The sequence below is a fragment of the Geotrypetes seraphini genome, chromosome 1 (assembly GCF_902459505.1).
Source record: "Geotrypetes seraphini chromosome 1, aGeoSer1.1, whole genome shotgun sequence".
Lineage (NCBI taxonomy): Eukaryota > Metazoa > Chordata > Amphibia > Gymnophiona > Dermophiidae > Geotrypetes > Geotrypetes seraphini.
Genome location: NC_047084.1, coordinates 510,612,342 through 510,635,891, shown reverse-complemented (window position 1 = coordinate 510,635,891; position 23,550 = coordinate 510,612,342). Strand labels below are relative to the sequence as shown.

Below are 23,550 nucleotides of genomic sequence, written 5' to 3'. Positions count from 1 at the left end.
ATTTGAGGGCACCAATTACAGAATCGCACCTATTCGGTCAAGATAGGCAACTGAAATGTAGGCCCAGAAAACCATGGTCTACATTTCAGCTGCTTATCTTATCTACTCTTCCCCTTTCTTCAGAGACTCCCTCCAACCTGTCACAAATATCCAACCACCTCCTCAATTCTATTATTTCTTACAAACTCTGTTTATTAACCCTATCATAGCTTCTCTTTTACACTCACCAATCCTTGACATCATCTCTCGTATGTTCTCCTGCACCATCTGCCCCCCAGGTGGCCTTGGCTCAGCTAATGTTATATTACATCAGATGAATCTGGTGTTCTTCTAAATTCCTGCTCCTGTTTGATATTCCAATAAATAGCAGTGTATATACTGGCATCCATCTAGGTCAGTGTTTCTCAATCATCTCCTGGAGGTGTACTTAGATAGTCAGGTTTTCAGGATTCCTGCAATGAATATGCATTAGAAATCTGCATGTATCAGATATCTTTTAAAGACGACCTTTATTTTCTAGCATTAATATATCCATTATAAACAGTATGTGAAGACAATATATTGGGGTATTTACCATACAAAAATTAAAGCTTCATTTCCATATTATATTCTCTTATTTACATTTATATCATGCATGCTTACCTTTCCAATTTTGCCAAGTCATGTCATTCTATGTTATCCATGTTTTGTAATACTAGGCTCACCATACTATTTCTCACCCTACAATGTTTGTCATATTATGTTTTACCATTCTATCCCTGTCAGACATTTTTTGCCATGCTATCTCCTACTAAACTATGTCTGAGATTGTGGCAACTTGGTTAGAGCTGCTGCCTCGGCTACCCTGAGGTTGTGGGTCCCCCAATGCCCCAGGGTACATTAAATAGTTTGTGAGCCCACCAGAACAGACAGGGGAAAATGTTTGAATACCTGAATTGATTCATGTAAACCATTCTGAGCTTCCCTAGGAGAATGGTATAGAAAATTGAATAAATAAACAATCCCTCATTTTACAAAACCATAGCGTAGTTTTTTAGTGCCAGCCATGGCAGTAACTGCTCCAATGCTCATAGAATTCAGCTGTTACCATCATGGCCAGCACTAAAAACCGCATTAAAAGGGAGTATAAAAAAGTTTTGATTTTTCTTGCAGGTGCTTGTATTATTTTTGTTGGTTCTTAAATGCTTTATCTTTTATATTGCTAAGTTAGCCTCATTAGAAGCGAGAATCTGTTGTGATTTTTATAAGCTAATAGATGTTACAATATCTTTGAGAATCTTTAATCTGTTATACCTATGTCTCTCACATGCTTCTCACTGAATGTAAAGGATTTTAATAACCCTGTCAAAAGACACCAAATTTTGAATTATACTGAACAATTTCAACCAGACATTGTATTCTATCAAGAGACACACCTTTCAGCCACAGAATCTGTTAAAATAGCCCCTTTGTGGGCTTATCCTCCTATATTTTCACCAGCATTAGGGAAAAAGAATGGTGTCATCCAGTGTTCCCTCTAAGCTGCGCTGGCGTGCGCTGGCGCACAAAATATTGCCTCGCAGCGCACAATGTCACGTCACAGCGCACGGCGTACGGAGATGGCAGGCCGCGGCGAGAGGAGAATCGGGCGAGTTGGTGCTGGCGCCCGATATTTTTAGCGCACGGGGAAAAAATTTTGCTCACACCACCCGCCCGCTTAGAGGGAGCACTGGTCATCACATTGATCAGGAAACGACTGGACATCTAGATCCTGTCATCTAATTCTGATACTGAGGGTCGCTGGACTAATTCTACTCTATGTATAGCTACCACTCATCTTAATATCTTGGCAGAAGAAGTTGCTTCTTCAGGAGATAAGCCATATATACTAGGTGGTGACTTTAACTTGACTATAGATCCTAATAAAGACAGGAAATCACTGGTATCTTATAAAAAATCCAGCTCTTGGTACTGCTTACAGGATCTTGTTTCTCAATTAAAGTTAATTGATCCATGGTGGTTGATGCACCCAGAAGAGAAATCATACACCTTTTTCTCTCCACCACACACATCATACTCCAGGATATATATTTTTTTCTTAACCAGTTACTCCCTTGCTGACAAACTGGATTCCTCGGAGATACATCAAATATTGATTTCAGATCATACTTCTATATTGCTGACCTTTAAGAACATTGGTAATAAAGCAAACAAAGGATTATGGAGATTCAACTCATCTTTTCTTTCTGATCCAACTTTTATTGAGCAAACTAACGCTAACATAAAATAAATTATTGAATTCAACAAAGTCTCAGATACCTCCTGGCATATCACATCCTACTTTCAAATCTTATGTTCATATCCTACGTTCAAATCCTACATTAGAGGATACGTTAAAATAATAGAAGGTCTAGTAGCTGAATACCTCACTAACTACCTGGAAAAACATAACTTACTCCACCCCTCACAATCAGGATTTCGAACTAACCATAGTACAGAAACACTACTTGTCTCACTTCTAGATACAGCCCGGCAACACATCAGTAAGGGAAAAAAGATGGTGTTAATACAACTAGACCTCTCCGCAGCATTTGACCTAGTTGACCACTCTATATTACTACAAATACTCGACACCATAGGGATCTCAGGCAAGGTCTACAATTGGTTTCAAGGGTTCCTCAAATCAAGAACCTACAGGGTAAAGTACAATGATATCAAATCAGAGCCATGGGCAAACCCCTGCGGAGTTCCACAAGGATCACCACTCTCACCTATGCTCTTCAACTTCTTTCTCTCCTCCCTAGGAGCCACTCTAGATAACCTAAATGTCACATCCTTCAGCTACGCAGACGACATCACCATACTCCTCCCCTTCGACCCATCAGATACCACCACCACAACAAAGCTGGAAACAACCTTAGATACAGTAGAAAAATGGATGATGGATCACAAACTAAAACTAAACTCAGAAAAAACAAAATTCCTCTTGCTCGAACAGGCCAAAACGCCTGCCATCACAGAACTGAAAATCAAAAACACCAAATACCCAATACAACCCGAACTAAAACTCCTAGGAGTTATAATAGACAGATGTTGCACAATGCAGTCCCAAATCAACAAGATGACCCAGAAAGCTTTTCTAACCATGAGAAATCTACGTAAAATCAGAAAATTCTTCAACCCAGCACAATTCAGACTAATTGTCCAATCCCTAGTCTTAGGTCTGCTAGACTACTGTAACTCCCTCTATCTTCCTTGTCCAGCCACTATGATAAAAAGACTCCAGACCGTACAAAACACCGCCCTCAGACTGATCTACTCACTCAGAAAATATGATCACATAACTACTGCCTTCTTAGACTCCCACTGGTTACCCATACAAGCACGAATTCAATTCAAATTCCACTGCCTATTATTCAAAGCGTTACATGGCTCTTCCCCTTCCTACCTAAACAACCGCTTAAACCAGATCTCCACCTCAAGACACAGAAGAACCCCAAACCCTTTTGCCTTTCCCCCACTCAAAGGCACACTACGCAAGAAATTGTTTGTCAACCTTCTGGCAACACAAGCAGCAAAACTCAACCATACCATCTCCAATCTGCTGACAACATCGGACGACTTCAAAACATTCCGAAAAGAAATCAAAACCCTGCTTTTCAAAAAATTCATCCAAATATCTTAACCATTCTTCACCTACCTCAAGATATTACTTCCCCAAATAACCCACCTAAACACCTTCCAAGCAAACAGACCCCAAAAATTAGATGGTAATCTTACCTACTCTAACTATATTCTCTTTGTCCATATCACACAGTTCGGCACTGTCATTTTACTATCCAACCCCTAAATCCCCTTAGGAATCTATCCAGCTATCTCTCCTCTGTCAAAAAAAAAAAAAAAATTGTATCTTCACTGGAAAATGTCCAGTCAAATCTTTTGTAATCCGCCTTGAACTGCAAGGTATAGGTGGAATAGAAATCCGTAATGTAATGTAATGTTCCATCATCTTGCATGCCTCCAAGAAAAATAAAGACAACCGGATTGCTTTACAATCCTTGGAACAAGAAATATCTTCGACGGAGTTGCTACACTTCAAAGATTTATCTAATCTGATGCTACAGAATAAGTTTCGCAAACTAAGATATGAGTACAATCTACTTCTTAGCACCACCACCTCAAAATAAATATTTATTCAGTCTGCACATTATTATGCAACAGTGAATACGTCTGGCCACCAACTGGCTACTTATCAAAAATGATAATGATGACACCCTTCTGAATAACAATGACATATGCAACCAATTTCAGTCTTTTTATAAGGAACTCTATTCCACAGACTCACATGATTATCATTCTTTTGATCCTTGCCTTAAAAACCTTACATATACGACGCTTACTGCAGAGGATGATGAGTTACTTGATGCACCACTCAGACAAGAACATATTGAGGAAGCATTGCACTCCTTGGCCAGAGTTAAATCACCTGGGACACATAGCCTAACGGTTGAGTTCTATATGGCATTTCAACCTGTTCTTCTTCCTATTCTCCTATGCTACTTTACATACCTTATTGCTGAGGGTGCTGTGCAGGGCTCATTCACTGAATCAATAATAATAGTTCTGCTGAAATAAGAGAAAGATCCACTGAAGGTTCAAAACTATCATCCATTATCTCTGATAAATGTGGATACCAAAATCTACGCTAAAATTCTGGCTATGAGACTTCAGTCAGAACTATACAAAATTATACATGAGGACCAAAATGGTTTCATGAAGGGCAGATTATCCAGTGACAAGACAAGGCTTTTCACTCACATAATTTTGCAAGCCTAATCCAAACAAGAAATGTTCATTGCCATGACGCTTGACGTCAAAAAAGCCTTTGACCGTGCGGAGTGGTCCTTTTTATTTAAGACTATGAAATGGTTTGGAATAAATGACAATTTCATCAAAATGGTCAAGGTTCTTTACTCAAACCCATCTACTAAGCTTCACATAAATGATATTCACTCTGGAAGTTCTACCCCATCTAGAGGCACCAGACAGGGATGTCCGCTTTCCCCATTACTTTTTAATTTGGCTCTGGAGCCTCTGTTAATTACTATTAGATATAATGCAGATATACATGGCTTTCAGATAGAAGACCTCTCTATTAAATTGTCAGCGTATTGAGAATAAAGGAGGAGCCCGGAGCAGTTGTGCTTACTACCCACACCATTCAAAGTTAAGTTGATGTTTAGTATTATTTTATTTCATTTGAATTCATGTTATTTAGTCTTTGCATGGTGGAGGAGACTGTGAACAACTATGATGGTCTCCTATACAGCTGCTCCGTGATTTTTTCACTGGGACCTCAGCTGTGGGTCTGAGTGTTCACTTAACCACATCAGCTACGTGTTGAATTAAGTAGTAGTGTTGGATATAAAGAAAAAAGGTGATTAGTGAAAGAGTAATTTATTTATTGAACAAAGTTTCAAACAAGACATCATCAAGTTCTATTACACTGACTTCTTGGTATATCTTTATCTGTCTATAATTGCTAGCATTTTACAACATCATTCTTGTAGAGCACCACAGGCTATCTTTATAAATTAAAATCATTACCAAGATAAAGTGATGCAGTAGTAAATTTTAGTATTACAGTAGATCACACATGTTCATATTATTGCAAGTCCCTCATAAACATTCCATGTGGTTCACTTTGCAATAAAGAACATTATAGAGAGAATGAACTAAGGTCAGTAATGAATAAATCTTTGAAAAGCAATCCAAATTTATGAGATCTATTATGGCTCCCTGAGACTGTTTATCACTCAAATATTTTTACTTGTCACTTTTTTTTTTCCAAATTTAGGTGGCACAGCCTCAAGGCAGAAAGGCTTTCTGGGTTGCATTCGCTCTTTAAAGTTAAATGGTATGGCCCTTGATCTGGAAAAAAGAGCAAACATAACACCTGGTGTTGCACCAGGTTGTCCTGGGCACTGCAGCAGCTATGGGAACCTATGCCACAATGGTGGAAAATGTAAAGAAAAATACAATGGATTCTCTTGTGACTGTACTTTCACTGCTTACACTGGGCCATTCTGCAAGAAAGGTACGTACAGAACATAGGAGTCAGTGGCAGTTTTCTGGAAAAAAGAAATGAAGAAAATACGAAGGGCTCCTTTTACAAAGCTGAGCTGGCGTTAGTTCTAGCCATGTAGCGCGGGTTTAGCGTGCGCTACAATTCTGCGTGCGCTAAAAATGCTATCGCAGCTTTGTAAAAGGAACCATAAGTATTTCTGATGGAATCTTCCAAACATCATTAGTCTGTGATACTGTTTTGAAAATAGATGCCCTAACTAAAATGCTAATTCCCTGCATCTAAGGTTATTAATTCCCTGCATCTAAGGTTATTCATTCATATTTATTTTTATATCAAGATCTAGTGGTTCATAGAAAAATGTTCCAGTTTACTAACATTTTTTTCTGTCTAAAGTAAGAATTCATTACCACACCTCTTCCCCCTCCCCCACACACATTTTACAAAGCTGCAAAAGCAGTTTTAATGTCAGCCGGCTCGCTGAATGCTCTGCACTGCTCCTGACGCTTATAGGAACTCTATGAGCGTTGGAGCAGCGCAAAGCATTCAGCGCACCAGCCAGCACTAAAAACCGCTTTCACAGTTTTATAAAAGGGGGGTAAAATCATTATCTGGTTTTCATATGTGAATTTTTTCTTAGAAAGTATTCATTACTGTCACAATATTGGCAGAAAGAAAGAAAGATTGTTCTGGTATATATTGGATTCTAATTTCCTTGATATTGACAATTCTTTGGCCTAATACTCTTTGCATGATATATCTATATTAGTACATGGCAGTAGATGAACACATTGTTGGCGATTTCAAAATATTGTTTTAGAACCGACAGTCTGAAAGTGATATACTTGAAAGTAGACTTCCTTGCTACGTACCACCATGTTTCTTGAGAGATGTGTGGATCTTGCTTTGTAAAATGTTTAACAAGTTATAAGAATTTCCTGAATGCATCAAATATGTTTGGCTATGTTGTAAAAAAAAAAAAAAGATTAATAAATCCAAAGCAAATATTTTTGAATTGGTTGAATATATTACTTTGACATATTAGTCCAATTTGGCTGGTCCCACTAGAGGCACATTTGATGTGATGTAGATTTCCATAAATCATTGAATCTGAGGATAATCTCCATTACAATTTATTTCATGTTTTGACATTTTATTGAATCTGGAAAATTTTAGTGAATTTGGAAAATTCTTTAAAGCCTTATCCAGGATTACATTTGCCTAGTTTGAGTATTTTGGGGAGTAAGGGTCATGCATTTGATCTATTGCTGTGCTGCGGGACAAACAAAGCAGTTGCATATTATATTCAACAACTTTCATCACTTATAATGAAACCCTAAGTGGCACATGCGCACTCCTACCTGCGTGTTCTGTATGTCTGTGGCAGGCAGGAGAGCGCATGCGCGCTTACAACGGGCCCACACTCGAGCGCTGTGGCCGACTAAGGAGACGCACCTGTTCAATTTATTAAGAGCGATACCGCTTCTCCTGCACATACCGGCAGAAACCTCCCTCCAGCATTGGCAGCCGCAGCACACTAAACATGCTGCTTCGCGGCTTTCTCCTGCCATTGAGTCCCTGTGCCGCATTAGTGACGCGGCAGAGGGACTCAACGGCAGGAGAAAGCCGCGAAGCAGCCTGTTTAGCGTGCTGCGGCTGCCAACACTGGAGGGAGGTTTGTTATTAAGGTCATCTCTCTGGGATGGTCGCATGGGAAGGAAAGATAGCAGAGTCAGCGGGGGTTGGGCTGAGAGGGGAGAGAAGCGGTCTGCCTTGGGTGCTTCAAGGCCTGGCTTTTTCGGGCAGCAGCAGCATTTACAATTCACTGTTGTTGCTGGCCTCAGACCTTCCTCTCTGGTGGGTCCTGCCTACTTCCTGTTTTCATGAAGACAGGACCTGCCAGAGAGGAAGACCTGAAGCCAGCAACAGCAATGAATTGTGAATGCTGCTGCTGCCCGATGAAGTTTAAGGAGGAAAGGGAGCAGAGGGGGAGAAAATGTCTTGGAGGGAAGAAGAGATGGCAGGCATGGAAGGAGGAAGGTATGCCAGACCAAGGGAAAAGGAAGGGGGCAAGGAAGGAGGAGATACCATATGGAACACAGAGAGAGAGAGAGAGGGCAGACACTGGATGGAAAGAGAAGAGAGGGCAGTGAATGGAAGGGGCAAGATAGAGGGTGAACAGTAGATGGAAGGGGTAGAGAGAGGGAGACAGACACTGAATGGAAGTGTGGAGGACAGGGGAGCAGCCTTTGGAAGGAAGATGGAAGGAGAAAGAAAAAAGGCCACATGCAGGATTGAGGGAAGATGATAGAGTTAGAAATAAAGATAGACAGACAGGGAGCCAGGGAGAGACACAGACAGAAAGAATGACAGTGTCCAAGGAGAGAGAGACAAATTAAAAAAAAAAAAACAGACAGACAGACATCTACTCTAGCACTCGTTAATGTAACGGGCTAAAACACTAGTTATACTATAAAAAGGCAATATATCAAATGTAATATCTCTACCTTCTCTGTCCCTGGTGGGCTCACAATCTAATGCTAGATTTTACTAAACCACGGAAGAGTTTCTTACTGTGAGCTGGCGAGGTAAATGCTCCGAAGCTCTTAGGAATTGAATGAATGTTGGAGAATTTACCTCACTGGCAAGAGCTTTTCTGTGGTTTAGTAAAAGGAGCCCTAAGGTTTTTTTTTTTAGTTGGGTTTAGTGAGTTCCTTAGGGAAATGGTCCCTATATGCTTGTCCCATACTTTCTTGAATTCAGATACTATCTTCATCTCTACCATTTTTTTCATAAAGGAGAATAGTTAGAAATATACATGCAATATCATTAAAATCACCCTTTAAGGAACAGCAGATTAACAAGATAGAACCTGATTGACAGTCTATACTGGCAATAGGAAGGAAAAAGGAGAAAGTCCTTTGCGGTTTTAGAAATGAGTACAGGATCTATATAGCCAAGCCTTAATTACTGTGGAAAGGAAGAACAGGGAAAACAGAATGAAGCAGCACCATGACTTGTATATTTATGACAGGGTGACTAGGCAAGCCTTCCTTTCAGCTTAGAAGAACAGCAAAAACAAGGGACAAAAATTGCTTACTAGAACCTTGGCAGAGAAGGGTGTGGCCTTCAGCTGAGTAGAGACTGTGAGTACAGTCTGAGTCTGACCAGAAGGATAGAGAATAAGAGTTCCCTAGCCATGGGAACCTGGAGCCAGGCACAAACTACTCTTTAGGACCCGAGGTTTGTTCTAAAAAGATTAACTTTCTTTATATTGAGCTTTGGGCTGTGTTTGTAAGCATTACAAGAGGAAGTAGTTAAGAAGGTTAGCCTATGCTAGTAGAAGGAGTGGCAGCCTAAACTGGCTATTTGGTCTTTATCTGCCATCATTTTATCTGATTCTATGTATTGTGAAATGACATTTTCAATATAACTTCTAAATCCGAGTTTAGACTTTTTGTGGAACATGCATAAAAATCCAATACCAAACATGCCCATTTTCAAAATTATAAAATGTCTATCTTGTTTTTTATTTTTTATTTTCTTTAATGAATGTGTTTGTGCTCAGTGTCTATTTTTTTTAACCTTTTTCAAACAAAAAAAATCCCTCAACGCATCCAAAACAAAAACACATAGAACAAGCATTTTGGGATATAGAAGGGATCAGGATTTTTAGTAGACTGGCCATAAAGACATCCCAGCAGAGCAGTGGGGCACCCTAGAGGGCATTGTAGTGAACCTCACATAAACATTTCCAGGTATACATCTAACTATGTAATGTATGGTGAACCATTCAAAAACTACCTAAAACCCATTGTATCCACCTGTACACCACACCAATAGCCCTTAAGCCTGCAGATGATACCTATATGTGAGTACAGTGGGATTAGGATGAAGTTTGGAAGGCTCCTAGATTAAACCATAAGTGTAGCAGTTAGTGTAGAGCAGGGGTAGGGAACTCCGGTCCTCTAGAGCCGTATTCCAGTCAGGTTTTCAGGATTTCCCCAATGAATATGCATGAGATCTATTTGCATGCATTTCTTTCAAAGCATATTCATTGGAGAAATCCTGAAAACCCGACAGGAATACGGCTCTCGAGGACTGGAGTTCCCTACCCCTGGTGTAGAGTATGGACCTGAGTTCCCAGCTTTATGGTTCACAGCATCGCCCACCAGGCTATTCCAGGAACCTGCTTTCTGTTCTACTAAGACTGGCCATAATATCTGAAGCTGTCATACAGGCAAGTATGCACCATAGCATTCACATCTTTGGAGGGTGAGAAGGTGTCAAAGGGGGGCGGGGGCGATTACATCCCTTCAGTGATCATCTGGTCAGTTTGGGCATCTTTTTGGCACTTATTTATTGTTAAATCAGGTCTAGCTCCATATTGTGCCCTGGATGTATTTCTAATTGTTTGATTATGGCAGAAAAACAAGTTATAAGCCCACCCTAGTCCCACTCATACCACACCTCTTATACACCCTTGAGATTTAGATGAACTGCAAATGCACAGCATAGAAATCTGCCTAGAAAATAGGTTTTGAAAATCGTGAATTGGAAGGGTTTGACAAAAAAAAAAAAATCCCTTCGTGTCCCTTTATGTGAATTTTTAGACATTTTTCTTTTTTGAAAATGAGCTCCATAGTCTCTCAAGGAATGATGGATGTGTCCTGTTCTATGCTATAATGGATATAATGGACTTGTATTTGTTTAATTAAGTTAATTAAAATGTACATTAACATTGGTCCGCAAGTTGTGCTGATTCTGACATTGATAGTAAATATTTAATTGCAACAAGGGGAGATGTCAGATAAATTGAAAGTGGTCACAATAAGATCATTGTTGAAAAATTCCAGTTTAAACTTGAGGATTGTGTCTAATTACAGACTAACATAATCACTACCTATTCTAGCTAAGATTATTGAAAGTACTATTGGTACAAGTGATGAATTTTATTTTATTTTTTTTTTTTGCAGAAAGACATTTTCCACCCTTTCCAATTTAGCTTCTGGAAGTTATGCTGTACCATTTCCTTACCACTGTCAACAGTAGTGGATGTTATACATCAAGATTTAGACAAAAAAATATAGGGCTCCTTTTATAGAGCTATGGTAGAGGTTTCTACTGTGGCCGGCTCATAAGCGTTGGAGCATGTGAAAGCCGTCAGTTATTTTTTGTTGATATTAGATATTTCAGCAGTGTTTGACAAGTGAATCATGTGGTACTCTTACATTATCTTCAGACCTGTGGTTTTTCAGAAGTCATGTTGGAATGGTTTCAATCATTTTTGACTAATAGAAAGGAAAAGATAAAGGTACAAGAGGATGTCTCAAGATGTAAAAGAAATAGCAGCTGGAGTGCCACAAGACTCATCAAACTCTATAATTTTATTTAATATTTATTTAGTGTCATTATGTAGGAAGCTATAATCTTTAGACATACTTTATTGAACTATGTGGCTGATTTACAGCTCTTGTATGAATTTTAAATACATCAGTGGAAGTTGCTATACAGAGATTGCAATCAATTATTTACTGTAATAACATCATGGTTAATTGAAAACCAATTGGCATTGAGCATAGAAAAAAAACAAAAGTGCTTTGAATGTGGAGGAAACAGAATAGCAAAAATCTATTAAATTTTGTTTATAGGGTCAAGATATAACTGCACATTAAGGTCAAAATCTGTGTATTGTTTTAGATTCAGTTATTTGAGACACAGATTCAGGATGTAGTATAGAAGTCTTTTTTTAAAAATTACAATTATTGAGTAAATTGAATTAGAGTGTACTTTTGTTCCTTTTTCTAAGCTGTAGTGAGCACTAGCATGCTACCTATGTACAAAAAACATTTTATTTTTTGGCCAAAGGGATAAGTCTGAGGGCAGAGAAAAGATGCTTATGTGCTAATCAGCTAAGCATCTACACTGCTGTGCATTAATTGATTAGTGTGGGATTGATGTGTGAGTCTTTACTGCCTTCAAAATTGGTGACAGTAAGAGCTCATATACTAATTTTCGGAAATGGACAATACGTTAGCACATGTTCATTAATTTAGAAAATGAAAAATCTGCCATTTTCCAGCTGTGGTAAAAATGGCCTTAGCACGCCGCGCTGAACACTGGCTCCCAATTAGCCAACGCTGTGCATTCAAGGCCCTGGCAGCACACAAAAGAATTTATGCCACTACCCCCTCCTACATAAAATCCAAGCTACCCATCTACATCCCCACCCACACCCTCCGCTCAGAAACGGAGATACGCCTATGCATTCCCCCCGGAAGGTCCCTCCTCTCAGAAACCGCCCGCAAACGCTCCTACAGCCACTTCATTCCCCAACTCTGGAACCAACTCCCCCCTCAACTCAGACTACAGAACTCACTAATGACATTCCGGAAAATGGTAAAGTCTTCAACTAAAGGTCACCCTCAGTCTACACCCAACCCCTTAAATCCCACTTCTACCCTTCTTTCTCCATTCTAATCTTCTGCCTAAATTTCTGTATAGTCCACTCTCAGCCTATACTCAAATAACTTGTATCTAAACTAAACTACTTATATTTAAACTACTGTTCTTAATTTGCTATATAGTCACTATAATTACACTGCTGTACAGTCTCGTATGTCCAAGTATTTAAATCTACTGTATAATCTTTTATGTCCAATTCACTCCATTGTGAATGTTTACTTGTAAACCGTTCTGAGCTACTGGGAGGACGGGATAAAAATCTAAATAAATAAATACATAAAATAAATAACAATAAAATGTGGGAAAGACCCACATAAAGGTATGCTAAGACCACTTTCTACCACAGCTTGGTAAAAAGACCTCTTTATGAGAACTTTAAAATAGTTGCACATAATTTAGTGTTTGGTAGATTAGATTATTGTAATCTACTTAATTTGAGCATTTCTGCATCCCTTTAAAATCATTGCAAATGAACCATGATGCAGCTGCCCAACTAATTACAGGGTGTCTAAGATTTTATTTAAAGTATCTATTTAAGCTTCCAATACAGCAGTGGTTCTCAAACCTGGTCCTGGAGGCACCCCTGCCAGTCAGGTTTTGGGGCTATCCATAATGAATATTCCTGAGAGCTATTTGCATGCATTGTCTCCACTGCATATCCTGAAAACCTGAATGTCTGCGTGCCTCCAGGACCAAGTTTGGGAACCCCTGCAATAGTGGAAATAATTATTTCTTACATTTTTACTGTTTGTTTGGAAGGCATTGACATAGGAAGAGGCAGCTTATCTGCAAACAGTATTACAGATTTATAAACTAAAGCCCGGATTCTCAAACCTGCACCGATTTTCTAGGCGCCGATAGGTGCCCATAACTTCCTTAAAAGTGCCATCCAAATGGCATTTGTAATCAAGATTTGAGGCATATACCAGCACCTAGAAAATCGGCGTGGGAATCGCACCTACGTAGGCGCTTTAGGCTGCCGAATGCCAAAATAGGCATGACCAATACCAGAAGTGGCGTTAGGTAGCCTGAAGCGCCTATATAGGCGTAATTCATCCAAAGATAGGCACTGGAAATGTAGGCCTGGAAAACCCTAGCCTACATTTCCAGTGCCTATCTTTCATGTTGGTGCGATTCCAAAACCGGCACTGACATGTGACCTATATCGGTGCCAGTTCAAGAATCTGGGCCTAGGTTGATTATTTTGATCCAAAGAAAGCATATCTTTCTAAACTGGATCAAAGGAGAATCCATTTTGAGATTATAAGAAAAGAGTACTTTTTTGAAAGCTGTTCCAAGGCTAAGGAATTGGCTACTTGCACCAATACAGATAAGATTGACTTTAGATAAGTCAAGTTTAAAAAGCAATTTAAAAAGTAAAACCTTTTTATTTATGAAAATATTTGAAACAGTATTATAGGATTAAGACAATTCAGTTTAAAGCAATGAAAGATAAAGGATTTATAGGATTGCTTTTATTGTAATGTCTTTTAGTATGAGTGTCTGTGGATATGTGATATGATGATATATGTACTACTGTTCTCCCCTTAGCTCAGGAGGACTATAAATAAATAGACCATAAACTATAAACATGTGAAAGTCTATTTAATCTGCTGTTCTCTAAAGAGTGGTTTTACTGCAACTGATATTGCTTGTATATTTCTAACTAACTCAGTTTCTTTCCCTAATAATAAAAGATCTGTTATGATCCAATGAGTCTTCTCCCCCAAGATCTGAGCTGTGAATTCAGGCCTGGCTGTTCTGTCCCTGGAAGGATGCTTCCCCCCAAAAAAAACTAAGAAGATGTTCTGAGATCCATTTTTCCTACTAGCATCTGGGCTCTTCTGAATCTCAGTGCCCCATATACATCCTCAGTCACTCCCCACCCAGATCCTCTCACCTCTGCTTACTCATGAAAAAGGCTTTTGAGTGCAGAAAAAAAAATCCCCAGCCCTGCCTACTCTGCTCCTAAATGCAAATGGAACTAAATAACTCGGGGGCCTTTTACCAGGGCCATAGTGAGCTATATGCAGGCAGTGCAGCTGAGAAGGTGCAAGGGAGGCAGGAATGTCACAATTATGTCCTATACATTGTCTTCACTGCTTGGATGCAACACAGTGGATGGGATAGGAGCTCAAGGGGATATGTCACATAGGGTGTGTTTCTAACTCGCGATGGTCCTGACTGTTACTAAGGTAACACTAAGCTTAATGCTTAATGCACTGATTATTGGTGGCACTTACCTACCCCTGAAACACCTTTGATTTGCTCACTTGGGATATGGCCACTAAGACCCGGATTATATAAACGGTGTCCCAATTGTAGGTAGCCAACTGCTGCCTAACCAACCAATCAGGATGCAAATTTTCTAAAAAAAAACAAAAAACCCTCCCAAGGCATGCTGCCTACATTGGAGGCGCCTCCGGGAGCCTAGGGAGGCATGCAAGCCTGCCTAAACTCGCCTAAGGCTAGGCATGAGCGTGTCTTGGCCCGGAAGTAGTCTTAGGCGGATCTAGGCAGCCGTATGCAACTCCCTAGGCTAAAAGTAGATGCAAACAAATGTAGGCCAGCAACATTATGGCCTACATTGTAAACAGACGCGGCCGCTGAGCGTATCGTGGCAAGGTATCTCCTGCTGCGATGTTTAGTGGCTGTTCATCCCCCCGTACATCGCCAGCATGAGGGAATCCCAGCCCCTCCTGCTGACACTCCCCACCACACCCTCGTACATCACCGGCAGGAGGGATGCCCAATCCCTCTTGCTGACACCACCACAGCCCTCCGATAGTTCACCCAAACCCATCAGGACCCTCCTAACCCCACCCGGACCCCACACCCCCACCCGGAACCCCCCGGACCTCCCCTAACCTGGAACTGATGGTCGGATGGATGGCTCCTGCTTGTGTCCGGCCAGCAGGTCCCCCTCCACTACAGTGGTGGACCTGCCCCTTCCCGGAATCTTAGGCCCATCTCCCAGTGCATTCTGGGATGCACTTGGCACTTGACAGGAAGTACAACATATGTTGGCAGATTTGAGATGTGTAATGTTATCCAAGTAAATTGATCTAGAGGAGGAGACATTTCATCAATTTTATTAAGAAAGAAACAAAGATTTATATATCAGTGGGATGCTGTTTACCCTAGGGATTCGATAAAGAAATAGAATGGACTTTGTTATAATACAATATCTTACATACCACATAGTTTACAGGTTAGTTGTACCTAACATGTAAACCCATAATATGAGTAGAATGCTACAAGTCTATCATTAAGGCATGAACATTTACATCATCTCTGATCGTTATTTTCCTGCATGGGTCAGGTGACACTGGGCAAAGACTAAGGGAGTGCATCAAACAAACTATGAAATAGGATTTGGTTTTCCAGCACATCAAAGTTGTTTATCCCACGGCACCTGCTAGACTCCTGATTCAGGCTATTCTAGCCAAAACACATATTGAGTCAAATACAACCAAGTATTAAACTTTTGTGGACACCTCTGTTTTCAATCTGTCTTCCTTCATCTCTGCTGTTAATTGTATTGGATTACTGCAGTGGACCTTTTCCCTCCATAAATTATAGGTACATATGGACCAGGTTACTTTAATATTCTATAAAGAAAAATAGGCAGTTATTCCTTCAAAAAATAGGTGCCAAGTAGGTACACTGTTGCAGAATTGCTCTTAATGCTGGATTCTATATAGATTGCTCAAAATTAGGCACACAAATTTGGGCACAGAACCGAGATCCACATGCAAACTAAGTAGCTAATTAGAGTGATAACAGTCAATTTTTGATGCTAACAAGCTTTTAATTGGCAGTGATTAGGAGTTAAGTGAGGACTTACCCTATGTCCTATTGTACAGAATGCACCCCTAAATTTCATATTGCAGAAAGCCATAGGTGGCATGGGTGGGTCCAGGATGTGCCCAGAATTAGGCCTTATGTTATAGAATACCTGTGTTTGTATGCCAAACTTCCATCAGATGGGCACGAACATCAACACCACCTCTGACAAGCATAAATACTCGTGCAAAATATACACTAACCCAATATTCTATAAAAGTCATTCTCATAGAGTGCCCTTTGCAGAATGCTATCTTTGGGTACCATTTACAGAATCTATTCCTTAGTGCAGATTTTTAGCACAGGAGGGCAAATCTATAATGGTGTACTTAAAATAGGCATCTAGAAGGCATAAACATTGGAATTCCATATATTGGACCTAAAAAATTGATGTCAGTAAAACCTGCCTAAGTGCTATTCTATATATTGCATGTAAAGTTAGGCACAGTTTAGAGATCAGTGCTTATATCCAGGAGCTGCGCCTAACTTAAGGCATGACCAGCAGAAACCTGGGACAAAATCTCATGCTTAAAGTTAAGTGTGGATGCCCCTTATTACATGTGTAACTTTGAGGCATGCCCCTGATCTCCCAAGACCCTCACATTTCTGCATCCCCTTTTTGGTGCCACTGTAAATTTTAACAGTCGATGGCAAAAAACTTTCTATTTATATACTATCCAGCCCTATTTTACAAGTCCGTATACTTTCTCGTATACCTTACTTGGAGTCGGATGATGGCAGCGACCTTGGGAGATCCTTGAGACAGCACTTGTTGTGCGAAACATGTCGGGTCAGACTCCCAGGTTTGGCTGTGATTAAGTTAAGTATAAATGCACTTTATATCTATATTTATACTATTTATTTAATTTATAATTATAAAAATATGACTAATTGGAAAATTATCAGAACTATATTCAAGATGGACAGCCACGATTCTGAGACAACATAGTGGTGGAGTGGTGGGACAGAGGCGTCCTTTTGAAGTTATGCGAGTGGGGTACAATCATATCTTATTATACTCCAATCCAGTTCCCTAGTGATATATACGGACCTGTAAATTTTAGGCATAGATCCCACACATAAATTTACATACAGAAATTTAAATTAAAACAAATTTTAACATAGTAATTGCTTGTTAAGAAGCCAATTGTCAGTGCTGATTGGTACGTTATTCAATTAAGTTGTGTGTGAAAATTGGGCACATGCTCAAATTTGGGTGATTATGTAAAGGAAAGTAGCACATAATTTAAATATGTTATAATAAATTCTGTCGTCAACAAGAATTTTGCAAATGTGTGTGCCTATGAGGGACAAATAAGAAGACTAAGCAGTTGGAGATCTTTTAGAAAACAGAACATGATAGTTGGTTTTCATAAAACCAAATTTTGAACTAGGGGCTTTTGTTATGTAACAGTGGATTCTGTTGAGATAACCAGAGCACTTGTGTTTCATTTCAGAGGTTTCTGCACAGTTTGGAGCTGGTGCTTCAATAGTATACAGTTTTCAAGACTATTACGCAATAGCTAAAAATATCACCAACTCACGATCATCTTCTTTATATGCTGACAAGTTGTTAACCAGAGAAATCATCACATTCAGCTTTCGGACAATGCAGACTCCCAGCCTCCTACTGTTTGTAAATTCCTTTTATATGGAGTACCTTTCAGTTATACTCTCCAAAAATGGTATGTAAGAAATTGGGCATAATTTCACTTTTATTTTTATTTTCAAATTACATACAGTCATACATAATAGTTTTTTTCACATAAATATTACTATGTAACATGAATTTTGTTCCTGGGCAGTGAGTGTAATTTCCTAATTGCTCATGCCTATAAAGCAGTGTATCGCAAACTATGTGCCGTGGTACACTAGTGTGCCTCCTGAGATTTTGGGTGTGCCACGGCACACTGGGGAGGAGAAGAGGCACTGGTGCCAGCTGACTGCCTTCAGGACGTGCCTATCATGGTGAAAGGCACAACCTGTAGGCAATCAGCCAACGCCAGCACCTCTCCTCTCTAGCCCTCTTCCCTGCTGGCACCCCCCCCCCCCCACTTGCATCTCAGGGCCTGTCTGGAGGGCCTTCACGCATGTGCGGACATCGATGTGATGATGTCACACATGCGCATGATATCATCACTGCAACGTCTGTGCACTTATGGATGCCTCAAGCTGTGGCCACTGCGTTTAATGTGCCTCAGCTCGAGAATGTTTTCAGGACACTGCTATAAAGTATAGAAAATGTCTGTTATTTCCATAAAGCTTTGCTTTTGTGACCAGGATAGTTAAATGTATTGTCCCTCATATGTATGTAAAATATTTTTATCTTTTCATTTTTAAAAAAGTCATTAAAAGCAACATATGAATCACAATTAACATGTACAGTGGTACCTTGGATTACGAGCATAATCCGTTCCAGGAGCATGCTCGTAATCCAAAATGCTCGTTTATCAAAGCGAGTTTCCCCATAGAAAATATTGGAAACTCGCTTTGATATGTTCCCACCCACCCCCGATAACCGGCATCGCTCCTCCCCCCCGTGCGAACCGGCCCCCCACCTGAACAACTTAAACTTACCTCCCCCTGTCTAGCGCAGACACAGATCATGTGCCTAGAAGAACTTCCTGGGGGAGGGGGTAAGTTTAAGTTGTTCGGGCGGGGGGGGCGGTTCGCGCGGGGGGGGGGCCTTTGCGAGCGTGGGGGAGCGATGTCAGTTATCGGGGGGGGTGCTCGCAAATCGAGTCAACACTCGGTTTGCAAGTCAAAAGTTTGCTGAGTATTTTGCTCATCTTGCAAAACACTCGCAAACCAGGTTACTCCCAAACCGAGGTTTGACTGTATTTATATTGAAGTTATACAAAGATGACCATAGGCATGAGTAGTTTTTCAAGATTTGCAACTACAGTACTCCCACGATATTCGCGGGGGTTCCATTCCAGGCTTTGACACGCAGCTCCTGATTGGTGAGGCCCGACTTTACTGCAGGAAGAAGCGGTCTGAGCATACCGTGCGTGATTTCCTTCACTCGCCGGTGCTCCGGCTGCTCTCTCCTGCTTCTCCGGCTGCCCTCTCCTGCCCAGTCATTCGCGGTCGGAAAATACCGCGAATGACTGGTACCGCGAATTGCCAACTGCGAATGACTGGGGAAGCACTGTATATTGTAAGCCATTTTCATAAATCACCTAGTAAGGTCTTGATGCTGTTGCAATCCTCTTTGAGGTGCACAGAGCAAGCCAGTGGAAGGGATGGGTATTTGTTCCCATTATGGAGCAGTACAACTTTGATGCTCCTGTGTGAACTCTCAATGAAGAGATGCCATTCTTTCAGGTTACAGGCACTTCCAATTGCCTCAGACAGACTGGTCACATAGTGGCAGAAGCAGAGTCCATCTTGATGGGTGAAAAAGGTGGAAAAAGTTTGGTGACACTTCCTCTTATATGTGACTTTCACACTTTCATCAAACAAGGTCCGCTGCTTGAACCTAGATATCATACGGGCCCCTAAGTTTACTCAGCTTGGAATCAATCTGGAATGTTCTGCAAAAAAGTTAAATTTTAAATATCAGTATCTTGGTCACAAATGCAAGGTTTGAGGGGAATAATAGCCATTTTTTATACTTTTGTGGCATAGGCAATTAAGAAAGAACGCTTAGAGAGATATTTTCAATAGGATGTCTAAGTCTGAGTTTGGACGTTTTGAGTAAGACGTCCAGAAATTCAGTGGAGAAAATGTTTATTTTCAAAACTGCAAGATGTCTATTTTTTTTAATGACTTATGAAGATGATTTGGCCCGTAATACGTCTATCTTTTTGGGTCATTCTCGAATATAAAAACGTCCACATGAAAAACGCACAAAAGCAAGCTTTCCGGACGTTTAAGCACCAGCATTCCTAGAAAACTGTTCACAGACAACTGAGAACAACTAAGGAGCACTCTAATAGGTACTGCAGTGAATGTCACATAAAAAGTCCCAGGTACACATCTCACATAACCCGCGTATATTTTATAGTGAGCCCTCCAAAACTCACCCAAAACTTACTGTACCCACCTATACTAAACTAAACTAAACCTTAGGTTTGTATACCGCGCCATCTCCACAAGCGTAGAGCTCGGCACGGTTTACAGGGTTATGTTGAAAAGGAGCTACAATGAAGGGTTATAGGAAAGGAGCTAGGAAGATAGATGGACAGGGAACCAAAACGCGGGAAGTGTTAGATTTTTGAAAAGAGCCAAGTTTTCAGGTGTTTGCGGAAGGATTGGAGGGAACTTGAAACTCTGAGTGGGGATGTGAGGTTATTCCAGAGTTCTGTGGTTCTAAAGGGGAGGGATGTTCTAGTTTTCCTACGCAGGATATACCTTTTGTAGAGGGGAATGATAGTTTCAGTTTTTGGGAGGATCTAGTGGAATTAGGGTTAGAGGAATTCCAGAAGAGTGAGATAACGGGAGGGAGGATGCCATGTAGGATCTTGAAGGCTAAACAGGCACATTTAAAGAGGACTCTGGAGTGATCTGGGAGCCAGTGAAGTTTGGACAGGAGTGGGGAGACGTGGTCGACCTTGCCTTTTGTGAAAATAAGCTTGGCCGCGGCGTTCTGGATTAGCTGAAGTCTATGGAGTTTTTTTTTAGTTAGGCTTAAATAGATGGAGTTGCAATAATCCAGTCTAGAGAGGATGGTGGATTGAACAAGGACGATGAAGTGAGAATGATGAAAGTACAATCTCACTTTCCTCAGCATATGAAGACTAAAGAAGCATTTTTTTTACCAAGAAGTTGAGGTGGTCATTGAAGGAGAGAGAGGAGTCTATGATGATGCCAAGGACTTTGCTTGAAAACTCAAGCTGAAGAGTAGAGCCGGAATATAATGGGATGTCCTTATGCCTTTAGGTATCATATTTATGTAGGTACAATAGGTTTGGGGAGGGCTCACTATACAATATAAGCAAGTTATAGTGACATCTGACCTGGGACTTTAACGTGACATTCACTGCAGTAACTCTTAGACTGCCCCTCTGCTCTGCTGTGGAGATGTATATGTGCCATGTGAATCTGTAAGACAGGCTGGAAAGTACTATTTTTTTCACATATTTGAGTAGTGGGAGGAGGTCAGTGACCACTGGGAGAATAATTGGGGATCATGGCTTAATCACTCCAGTGATCATCTAGTCAGTTTGGACACCTTTTAGATCCTTATTCATTTTTAAAACAAGTCTAGCACAAAACATCTAAATGGTAACCCAGCCATTTTGTTAAAAATTTGATTATCCCTGCAGTACGTCCAACTCCTCAGTCCACCAAAAACAAACCATTAACATACCCCCTTAAGATTTAGATGCACTGGAGAGAAAGTAACCAGAAAGATGTCTAGAAAGTCTGTTTTGAGAACGCTCACTTGGACATTTTGACTAGTAAGATGTCCAACTGCTGGTTTATGCTGTCTTTTAGATGTTTATCTTTTTTAAAAATAAGCCCCTTATTATCCAAGAAAAATAACAAAAAAAATTGTTACATAATGATAGTTGAACTATGGGATTTAAAATAACTTTTACATAGGAAAATGAAGGTCTTATCAATTCTACAGTGATAATAAACAATCCTGCAGATGGACAAACTCTTGCGGTGTTCCTCAGGGTTCCCCTTTATCCCCTACCCTGTTTAACATTTACCTTGCCCCTTTAGGGAATCTATTGCAAAGCTTAAAAGTCAAATTCTATATCTACGCAGATGACATCACCATAGTTCTTCCCCTCACAAACCTAACTTCAGAGACAAAGAATCACCTGGCATTTGTCCGAAAACAAATTGAATTATGGATGACAGAATTCAAACTGAAACTCAACTCAGATAAAACCAAATTTTTTTCTCCAACCTATAACGATAAAATCAAAGATTCTAAAATCTCCTTGAATGGTCAGGACTTCCCTATTGTCGATTCCATAAAAATTCTGGGAGTGACTCTCGACCAATATCTTACTTTAGACACTCACATGGATTTATTGACTAAAAAATGCTTCTCGACATTATGGAAACTAAGAACCATCAGAAAATACTTTGATGCAGCATCATTCCATTTACTGGTTCAATCTTCTATTCTAAGCATGCTGGACAATTGCAACATCATCTATTTGGGAACTTTCAAGAAAACCCTTCACAGACTCTGAATTATTCAAAATTCGGCAGTATGCCTGATTTTTGGTTTAAAAAAAATGGGAACACATAAGTCCCTATTATCAAAAACTCCACTGGCTGCCCCTCGAAGCAAGAGTTTTGTTTAAATTTTCTTGTCTCTGCTTCAAATCAATCTTTAGTTTGGCCCCTTCATACCTGGTTTCCCACTTTAATCTGGGTTATACTACCAGGCCCACACGCTAAATCTACATATTTACCCACCCAATAATAAAGGCCTGCCGTTACAAAAGTTTCCTGGACAGAACTCTAGCTTTCCAGGCAGGCAAACTGAACAATTGGCTGGGAAACATTATCACCCACTCCTCATCCTATTTTAGTTTTAGAAAATTAGTAAAAATGAAACTGTTCAACCGATTTGTTACCTAAGAATTTTGTCCGTTCATCATCTCTCCTATTCTGTACACTGATATTCATTGCTTCTACATTGTAACCTTGTCGCTGGTAGTCCAGCTTTTTTTCTTATTGTATTTGCATTCTTTGTTATTGTATTCATTGATTCTTCATTGTAACTATGTCGCTGATTGTCCAGCTCTTCTTACTGTAAACCGCCTAGAACTTCCATGGCTTTGGCGGTATATAAGAAATAAAATTATTATTATTATTATTATTTATCTTTGCTTCTCACAGCATCAGCATTAAGTTATAAATGGATCGATACCCTAATTTGCCCTGCTTTAACTTTTTGATTTGTATAACAATTTTCACTACTAACAATATAATACAGTTTTAATTTGAATTTATCCTCAATGCATTTGAAACTTCTTTTAAACAAGGTTATGGGGTTCATTTTCAAAAAAGATAGATGTCCAAAAGACAGCATAAACTGACACTTGGACGCCTTACTAGTCAAAACATCCAAGTGGACATTTTCATAACCGACTTTCTGGAGGTCTAGTGGGACCTCTTAACTGCTATGCTTCCAGAGTACAAAAGGCAATTTTGGTAGGCATGCCACGGGCAGGAAATAGACTATGGGTGGGCTTAGACTT

The 23,550-nt window shown here is 40.0% G+C and overlaps 1 protein-coding gene across 1 annotated transcript in view; it reads left to right on the top strand.

The window, feature by feature from the left end:
* Window positions 1-23,550, top strand: part of CNTNAP4 (contactin associated protein family member 4) — a 503,646-nt gene that overhangs the window by 445,357 nt on the left and 34,739 nt on the right. Inside the window, exons 18-19 of the mRNA XM_033962929.1 lie at window positions 5,837-6,076; window positions 17,833-18,060. Coding sequence (XP_033818820.1) covers window positions 5,837-6,076; window positions 17,833-18,060 — 468 coding nt within the window. The remainder of the gene's footprint in view (window positions 1-5,836; window positions 6,077-17,832; window positions 18,061-23,550) is intronic.